This window comes from Aptenodytes forsteri, unplaced genomic scaffold, assembly GCF_000699145.1.
Source record: "Aptenodytes forsteri isolate BGI_AS27 unplaced genomic scaffold, ASM69914v1 Scaffold29, whole genome shotgun sequence".
Classification (NCBI taxonomy): domain Eukaryota; kingdom Metazoa; phylum Chordata; class Aves; order Sphenisciformes; family Spheniscidae; genus Aptenodytes; species Aptenodytes forsteri.
Genome location: NW_008794520.1, coordinates 2,619,063 through 2,629,242, shown reverse-complemented (window position 1 = coordinate 2,629,242; position 10,180 = coordinate 2,619,063). Strand labels below are relative to the sequence as shown.

The following is a 10,180-nucleotide window of genomic DNA, read 5'->3' as shown; positions in this document are numbered from 1 at the left end:
CCCCAAAGAGACCCAACAACCCTGGACACCGGCCATTTGGGGAGCCACAGCATGTGCTTCAGCTGGAAATCAGTGTGCAGAGGGGGATAAACCTGGCTGTGGAGGGTGTTCGGCAGAGCTGTATGCCCCCAGTCCTCTGGTGATGTCCATCTCCCATACCTAGATTCTTCAGTCATCACGATATGCCCCAATTTTCCAATGCTGCCTCAAGGTGCATTGTTCTTTTGTCTTGATCTTTGTTTATGTCAGGAAAAGGAAGTATCAAAGGTAAAAGGCCTTGTTTATCTATTACAAGGTGCATAATCCTGCGCAGCCTCATTATTTGACTGTAAGTTGCATGTAATCAAGGGGCAATCGTGCTGCCAGAAGACATATGTTAAAGTAGGAGCAAGTGTCTTTTATAGCTCTTCACATGCATCAGCTGGATACTTTCTTCCTGTGTATTTTTTCAATCCTATTCCTTACTAGATTCCTATACGTTTTGCTATCTCATGTAAATTTGGTTTATCCACTGTATAGTACATACACAAGTAGAAATATATGTTGTAATTAGCTAAAAGTTAAAAAAAAACTCCAGAAAATCTAAATCAAAGTGCTATACATATGGATTCACCCATAATCAGGGGAAGCAGATGCACTTTGACTTCTTTTCAGGTGGTTCCCAAGACAGTTGAGGGCACACACTATGGATGCATTTGATGATCTCAGAGGCACTGGTATGCAAATCTGAAGCGAGCAGGACGGTTAAATCATGTGCTTGTCTGTAACTGTAAAGGTCTTTTACCTAGTCTTATGGCAATGTTGTGACAAGTATTTTTGCACTGCCAATTTCCTTAAAAGATAATCTGTTACAGTGCCTCAGTTTTATGACCTTAAAAGATACCAATGTCACACAGAAAATAGAACAACTTGCAATTGATAATAAAACTGAGGCACTGTAACAGTCCTTCTTTTGCAAATGAACAGAACATCAGGATTTAATCGGGTTATTCTCTCCTTTATTTTCAGGATGTAGCAAGAAGTATGTTCTAGACTCACCATTTCTCTGTGAGTGGCACTCACTTCACCTAGGGGAGCTGCATAATGTGGCATCTTGTGACACTACTGTCAAGGGTGAGGGATATCTTACTTATGGGGTGAGCTACTCTCTGCAGACGTTGGTCTCTTTTCATAGCTACTGGAGGAGCCAGATGGTGGGTTCAAACTGGCCACCTAACTTTTGGTAGAGCAGATGAATCCTACCTTAGTCCCATCTGATTGCTATCGCAGTTGAGTGTGGTACTCCTCCGGAGCAATATAGGAAAATATTGTCCCAGATGAACATGCCTGCCATTACTCCAGATGCTCTTCCACATCATGCCTCTTCCCAGCAGCCTGGGCTGGACATTGTGTTCATCCGGATTCAAGGTACCCTCCTTCTTCCCCTGAGAGACACTCAGCTGTATATTCTTCACAGTCCCCGGTGGCACTTAGTGAGGTAGGACCGATCTCACTGTGGTCAGGTCCAGTCCCTTGCCCTTGCAAACAGCCCTGCTGCACCAACCTCTCCTGAGGTTTTCCTCGCCTCCAAAATGCACTCACACACACAAACACAAAACTTTACCAATTCTCTTGCATTTCCAGCAGGATGAAAAATTAAATTGAAGAAAACTTTAAAATTAAACTTTGAGTTGCTTAATGCTACTGAAATAAACATCAGAACAGAACTTCTATTTCAGCTGAGAAGTTCGTTTAGCACAACTAACAACATACCCATTTCCTCTTTGCTTTTCATTTTAGTTCTTCAATCACCAAGCACCACCAGAAGAATAAAAGAACTATAAAATTTCTTATTTTATAGATTAGATTTCTAATTATTATTAAAACAATCTAAAATTGCATATGCATCTCTCTACAGGAAAAGCTAAAGACAATAAAAAAGCTGAGACATAGTAATATTCTTAGTTTTATTGTATCCTTTTATAATACTGACTAGAACGCCAGATTTAATAATATTGGATGCAGGTATAAAAATAATCCAATCCTTAAAAATTATATTTTGCTACTACAGTACTGTATAATTAGTGGAGGCTGAAAATATGATACAACTTTAAATAATACTGGTTTGGAAAATGTCCTCAGAACCCCAGCAACTTGGAAGCAAACATTCAGAGATACAGGGAAGGAAACAGGGCAATGTCAAGAACATAAAGCAGGTTTACATTCAGGTTGATAACAGAAGCACAAACAAATGCTGAATATTTACCTTTTGAAATAGAGCTCACAACAGGTGAGCTTTACTACTGCAATTCTGAAAGCTGCTCAAATAAACCATTATGATTTTACACACCAAGTTTGACCTTCTGTTAGGAGAAAGTCCTGTAGAATTTAACAGGGCTTAAAACAAATGACTGAGTTTAACAGAATTTCCTTAAAAAAGGAAACTATTAAATATTTATTCTGTTGGTTTGTTGCTTTTTTTTTTTCTTTAAAGTAAACCCATCCTAGCAGATTTCATTGGAGACCTTTTATGTCAGGCAAATTCTATGGCATTGTTCAGGAGAAGTGATCAGTTTTTACTGTATTCCACAGGACTTTTCCATGTAGCATTTTGCAGATCTGGGGGCTGCCTGCTGTGGTCATTAACCCGAGCAAGACTCCTATCCCTTCTAGCATTTTACCAGAATAAAGACCAGGGAACTTAGCATACTACTTTTGAGGAACATCAGGCACCCTCTCTAGGTTTTCCCTCAACAAGGATATTACACTCATGCAACACAAACTAGACACAGAAGAGGTGTCATCCCACATATGACTTTACAGTACAGAAGCCACACTCTCTTTAGATGTTTACTTCTGCAAAACAAGTAAGCATATTCCTTTCTTTTTTTTTTTTAATTTCTTACCCCTTCATGGATTTCTGTCCTGCTTTTCAATTTCAGCAGTTCAAGGGAACAAAGAATTAAATACACATTGCAAAGCTCCCAAAATCTTACAAGCACACAGTGCATAACCCTTTCAAAACTGGGAGATCTTGCTTAATTTCTGAAGGGACAAGTAAGAGTGAACTGACGAGTAGTTCTTATCTGCAACTGCAGAAAGCACCTCTACGACCCTAGAAGATCTTACACAACAGGAAACAGGTTGGTTGATCAGTAAAACAACTTCACAAAATTCATATTCATTCTCTTCTCAGGAAAGTGTTTCAGATCTTGAACCTGTTTTGTTCAATCTCACATAATACAGGTCCTGCTACAGTAATAAGTATACTTTTAAAAAATAAATACAACATGGAAAGGCAGCAACAGTATCACAGAAATAGGCAGAACACAGAGCCACAGGAAAGCATGTACTACACACAGGTGACCCTGGTGGTGGAATAATCCAGGCCTAAAAAAAACTTCATTACTGTCCATGGGAGAGTTAGCCCGGTCACTACAATGGATGCTGGATTAGGTCCTTTGTGTGTAAAGAGGAAAAAACATTAGTCAGCATAGGAAGAGCATTTAAGTAAAATGCATCCGTTCTTGCTAATTTAAGGAAGAAAACTAAAGATTAAACATCACTATGAGGGAATGAGAAGTCCAGCTGGATTTGGAACAGACATGGCCATTGACCAGCATTAGAGACAAGTGGGAAGCACTTGGCGTGTCCGCAGCAATGTCCAAACCCGCTCTGCTGCTCACTCAGGTCCTGGCAAAAAACCTTTACAAGTATTGGTACAAACAATTTCGCAATGACAAACACCTCTCTCTAACTGTCATTAATTGCTATTTTTTAAGGCCTTTTACTACCACTCAGTGTGGAGGCAAATACCTTTCAGAAGGCTGGTCACAAGGGGTGACTCAGTACATGACCGTGACAGTGGGATTTATGGAAAATGCCGCAACAGCAATGAGATTCATTGCTGCTGTGTTACCTAATGCTTTAAATGTGGAGGGCAAAGGGCATCAAAATGCCCCTGTCCTGTTTTTTCCTCATATAGCCCAATTCAGTGCTGTGAGGTTTCAACAGTATGCAAAAGGTCCCTGATTTTTCCAGTGCAGCTGGAAGGGCTGGCCAGGGCGAGCAGCGGTGCATGGCAGGGACACAGGAAGGCTGCGCATATGAGCCTCCCTTTTGAATGATCCCTCAAATCTGCGTTTTGCTGCTCTGTTCACTGGGGCTGCCTCTCCTAGGCTGGCTGCTGGGGGTATTTCTGTGGGTGAGGGGCTTTTGTCAGCACAATTGGCAGAGCACCATAGCAGCAAATGTGTGCCTCCCACATCTTTTCCTATCAAGCAACAGAATTAGCATTTTTTCCAAAGTTAATAGAAAATACACCCACACAACTGCCCATGGGCCCTTGCTGACTGCTCCCCCAGCTTTCCACAGCAGCCAGGAGCAAGAGCAGGTTTCTGTGCAGTGTTGGTGTAGTTTTTCTTCCTTTCCCCACATCTGGCTGAACCACTTGCATCCTCCTTACAAGCAACATGCCACTTCTATCTTATCCTCTTGGACAGTAGAGAGCAATTCCCCTTGGCAAAAACATCCAGTGTGGTCAAAATTTGCAATTTGGGGTAGCTAAAAGTAAACTAAATAGTCTGAGAAATAAGCTGCATTAATTTAGACATCCTACGGGGAGTTAGGTACTGAAAAGAGAGGCATCTACATTTGAAAGTGGGCTTGAGGGCATGTGAAGACCCCTCTCACATCCGACAGGAGCGACAAACCCCACTCCACTGCCAGAGGGTGCTTAGTTTATGGCAGAGATGGAAGCAGACAGAGAGGATCCCGGTGGCACCTTTAACAGAGGCAAGCTGCACAGAAACAGGTCACATCCCTGCTGTGGCCAGGCAAGCCCATTGCTGCTGGGACGTGGTAGTAAATAATTGCAATAAAATAACTGTCATAAATTGTGGCAAAACACACTGCACTGCACCCACCCCTTCTGCCCTAGTGGAGCTGGGAGCCGGTGGGGCTTGGGTGAAGACAGAAGCATCACAGCACGGGGAGTGGCTGGGCTGGTGGAGACCCAGGGGCTGAACTGCCCTGGGTTGCATCTGCTGGCTCCGCAAAGACTCCCTGGATCGGTCACCACGCCACGCGGGAAAGCACCTGCACTGACCCTGGTGCTGACACCTGCCTAAATCCTCTTCTGCCTGCCGAGCGAGGCCTCCTAGGACACCCAGAGAAGGCGCTGCAGGTCAGGAGAGACCATTTTCCTCCTCCTGTGGACTATGCATTGGCTCCATGACTCCCTTCTTACCAAAGCTAAAAGGAAGGTCAGGCTGCAATGGATACATTCTCATAAGAAATTTCCCAATGTTTACCTGCTCTGGCAGAGAGAAAATTTCAGTGCAATAAAGTTCTCTCTTTTGGAAAAGGCCAAGTTTTACAGTCCTCCCTCAGGAGACCCTGCTGGGTTTACTGAGACCCTTTCACTCCAGGTACAGCATGAAGAAGAATTTGAAGATCATTAAGAACTGAAAATTAATTACTTGCAAACTTTTGTGTGATCTCAGTTAGGAACAGTCCTATCTCATTTCCACTCAAATCCCCTGCAATTTGCAATTTGCTGTGAGATATAGACCAGGAGTTTTGTTCATATAGTCCATGTTACTCTTTATATAGAAGGATTGATCTGCAATTGTGAGTTGATATTTCCTAATTTGTCCTTTGTACTTCGCACATGCAGGAACATTTCCCAGCCTTTGAACTAACCAAGCAATTGAACATATTTGCCTATAAGCATGTGCCTAAACTCTTCCTGATCTGATGAAATGCTGGCATGTGGTTAAATCCTACCATCATTGCTGGGACACTAGTAAATAGGGGCAGAGCCCAGTGCTCACCTATATGCTTTGGATTTAGATTTAGCATGAATCCCAGCTTCCCCCTTTCTTTTGTAACACAAACAAAACCCTCCTCCATAGCATGGGAAAGGCAGTCCTTTCTGTCCTAGGCACTCTGAAAACCAGAGGCAACTCACCCGCACAGAAACGACCCTGCCAACGTCCTCTTTGAAGGATCCCACAGCAAAGCAGAGTCAAGCCCTTAGTTCACATCATCCAATGGATCCTGTGTAATTAACATATTGGCTGCTAAAGAACGGGAGAAGAACATCATTCATGGACTAGAAACACTGATCAACATGGCAGGGAACAGCTAGTTCCTGTGCTTTACCTGTTACACTATTTTGGATACTGTAACTAGAGTTTCCCTTAAATATAGCTCCTTAGGCAGCTGTACTTCCCAGGCAGACATGAAGTTGCATGCATCGCCACCATAAGATCATGTAAGTGCAAAGCATACTGCCCTAGGCATCCATAAAGTTCTGTTTTTCTGCAAGCCCACACTGCTGTTTCTACATAGTAGATAAGGGGTGAGGCATAAAAAGACACTGTGTTCGTGTGCTATAGCTGGTCCACCAAACTATGTGTTCTCAAGCACATTTGTGGTGCCTTTCCTGCCTTGCAGTTTTGAGAAAATAGAAGTAAATGTGAGCAGGGACCAGAAACCTCTTAGCCCATGCAGCTGACTGCCTAGTGCTAGCTCCCCTTCCTCTGGGTAGCTGTTGCTCACTTTTGATAGGGAATACAACAGCCTTCAAAGTGCTTGGAAAGGATCTAGGGACTCACAGCATCTATAGGACGCAAGTACTGCTACCTGCTCCCTGATGGAGGGCTCCTCGTCACTCCAGGTTTGCCTCCGGTGAGCAACTACACAACACATCAGCATCTGAACTGCAGTTCTCACTTGGGGTTAGGCACTTTGGGGGATGCATCCCATGGTCCTCAGTGCTTCGGTGAGCCAAGCTACCTTATGAACTTACTTGTAGGCACTGTGTCTTTTCGAGCACTGCAGGGGAGAAGGGAATATCAGAGGATATGTGTCCTTCAGTGAAACTAGTTTATGTATGCACTACAGAGATGGTGGGTTAATGGCTAAGGAATTGTGCTGTTTGTTATCCTCATACAAGCAGCCACCTTGAAGTAAAAGCACAGTCACATTCAGGGGAAGGATCCGTATCTGGACCCTGTATCTGGACAGGGTTTGGATGACTCAGGTTAAGATTGAAGTAAAGATAAGCGGTAAATATACTTCATTAATAAGATCTCTTTCAACACCCAGCTCAGGTCAGACTACAGTCCATGAGCTTTCAATCTGATCTTTGGTGAGAAACGTAGTAACTTACATTCTTCAGCTTTTGCTGAAGTGATTAATATGAAGTAACACACCTAGGTGAGGAAACCTGCCTGGTCTGAATCACTTGAAACTAGGGTGGAGGAAAGCAAAACACTTCAATATAAGTGATCTTTGTTCCGCTGGGATTGAAAGCATCATGGTTTTCTCTCCCTTAAATGCAACTGACTGCAGTGAGCCTTATTTTCCAATGTACTGAAAGACTCCACAGCTCCTACTGACGTCAAGGTGGGCTGTGGAGGCTTGAAAGCTATGTCCCACCTGCAGTGCCCAGAATTCACGTTCCACCTGCCCAGCCAGGGCTATAGCATTATTGCTCCTTCCCAGATTCCTTGTAAAGAGCAGGCTGAATTCCCAGCTCATGTTCTTCCCTGTGAGCAACTATTTAACATTATATTACTGTTTCTACAGGCATTTAAATCCCTGCAGGGAAACAGAGCCCCGTAAGATCCTATATGGAAGCGCTATGATGACGTGGAGTGGCATCACTTCTGAACGATGCTGGCTGACAAAACAACAACATACTCGGACTCTTCCCTATATACAGGAAGTTTTCAAAGCGGCGCATAGGATCAACTGTGTCTTTTTTTCAGTTAGAATTGCAGTGGTATGACTAACTTTCCCGTACTCCTTGGAGACGATCAACCCATGAATTCAGCCAACATTGCCAGGTACCAGGCTTCAGCAAGGACCCAGCCATCTGAAGAACTTCTACCAGTAAGAAGGTGAGGGCCAGAGGACCAGCCAGCTTCCCTGTCACGTATGAAGCAGAAAACAATGCAGCAATGGAAAAGGAAGTGGGCAAACTTGCGCTACTAAAAGGAGTGGCACAGTGAATCTTTGCAGGAAGGTTAGCTAAGAAGACAAGCACAGTCAACCGTGAACAAGATCTGTAAACAAAACACTTCCTAGTGGTATTCAATGCAGAGTGCTGGGCACAGTTCATCTGCCTGTACTGATCCATGCTTGCCATGTAGCGCAAAGAGTGAAGAAGCAGCACAGAACAAATCCGGAGTACATGTGTTAACTTCTGTCTGGGTCTTTTAGTGATGTGCACCTTGAGCCGTTCACTCCTCCTCCTCCTCCTCTCTGCTGCTCAGCAAGTGTAACCGTTCCTCAGGGCAGCAACGCTCAGCGTGGAGTTCAAAGGCCTTCCTGTTAAATGGGAAGAGTAAGATTGATGTGGGCTGAACTACCCAGGTGACAGATTGTACCTGGAGATCAGGGGCCACAAAACTGTGTCAATCTTGCACTCCCTCTCCACTCCCTGCTAAAAATAGTCTCTTCTTCTGGTTTCGTCACTAATGAAGGATGGATTGTATTGTCCAGGGTAGATGCATGAATGTCGAGATCCAGGCAAACCAGTGTAGGGAGGATAAAGTCCGTTTCTTTCCAGTTCAGGATTTCTCAGTCCAGTTGGCTGTATTAGCAAAAAAATTAAATAAAAAGGGTCTTATTCTCACACTCAAATCCTCCTTCAGGCACAGCCTTACCACCCTTCCCAGCAGTTATTCCAGCACCTAGAAGGTACAACGTGATTGCTAATGATCTCTAAAACCTAGAATGATTTTTACTGTGAAAGTTATGCATTGCCTGAGGGGATTATTCTGATGCAATCTAGTTTCCACACCTTGCCAATTAGCAGACTTGAAGTTTACCTGACTCCACCAAGTGCAGCCTAAGTGCACAGTTAATTTTTAAACCAAGAGAATTGTGCTGATGAGCTCAGGCATTGAAACAACTCTCGTGAAAAGGAGGTTGTCCCAGAACCACTCTTAAAGGAAACGCTTCTAGAAAATTGAAGTTAGTCTCCTGCTTTGAGTATTACCTGGGAGCACTTCTCTGCCCATTAACCTAGGTACCTACTCTCCCAACACAGGCACTTGAATTATATGTCAAATACAAAGTGGTCTGACCTTCCTTTCTCTTCCCTTCTCTTACTTAAGGAAATCTCCTGGGGACACTTGGTTGAAGAACTTTGATGGTCTTACCAAGACTGTACAATCCTTTCACCCAGTAAATAACATCAAGCCAGCTGGTTTGATTTGTTACAGAGCAGATCCATGCAAAGCCCTTATTACCTACTCCTTACTAAAAAGCTCCCCTTTCTAGTCACCAGCATAATAAAAGTCTTTAAAAATGTTTAGGAAATGCATTTTCATTTCCAAATCTCATTCTTACTGGAAGCAGGAAGGAGGATCATTTCCCTTCATGCTGTGCAACCCAGTAAACTTGCTTACTGGAAAACTTAAAATACAAGCCAGAAAAAAAATATTGCTCACTGTTCTCGGCTCTGGAAAGTAGGAGTCCAGAATATGTGATTTGGGTGAAATCCTGCAACCTTCACTCACGTGAGTAACCCACACACACCTTAAGTACATCCAGTATGTTCCTGTAGATTAGTGACAGATGATACACCAGCAGCACAGCTCCGGATACAGACATTAGCAGATGGTACCAACCATGACAGCAGGTCTTGTGCTTGTGTCTTTCTCTGCCCTTCACAGCCCATTACTCCTCCACCACTTCCCCCCTACCACTTGTTCCCCCAGAGCTGGAGGGCTGCTCCTTATGCACCCTTCCTGCTGCAGGAAAGGGCCTGTACCTGGAGAGTGGGAGGAGTGGAAGAAAAGAGGGGTCCTCAGTGACCAGCATCTTCCCATCTTGCGGTGAAGTTCCCCAGGCAGAGGTCTCAACCTTCCAGCATCATCAGTGAGGGTGAAAGGGAGAAAACTACCCACAGGAATTCCTAGCAGCCTGTCCAAAACCTTTAACCTTCCTTCTCTACTCTAGGATTGGGCTTTTTAGGCATCTACCAAAATGTTCCTAGGCATTTCCCTAGCACTCTTCCTAATGACATCTCTTTGTGATATTCACCACATGTGTAATAGCTGGAGTCCATAGGACTACCAGTGTCTTGCTGTCTATGGAAGCCATTTATTTGCTCTTTCATTTTGCAGGAAAGAGACCTGTCCCTCCAAAAATAAAGGAATGTGTCTTTGCTGTATCAGGCACA

The 10,180-nt window shown here is 43.8% G+C and overlaps 1 protein-coding gene across 1 annotated transcript in view; it reads right to left on the bottom strand.

The window, feature by feature from the left end:
- Positions 1-1,932: 1,932 nt before the first annotated feature.
- HEG1 (heart development protein with EGF like domains 1) overlaps positions 1,933-10,180 on the bottom strand; it is a 38,011-nt gene continuing 29,763 nt past the window's right edge. Inside the window, 1 exon segment of the mRNA XM_009290998.2 lies at positions 1,933-8,584. Within this exon segment, the coding sequence (XP_009289273.2) occupies positions 8,435-8,584 (150 nt within the window). The 3' untranslated portion in view covers positions 1,933-8,434.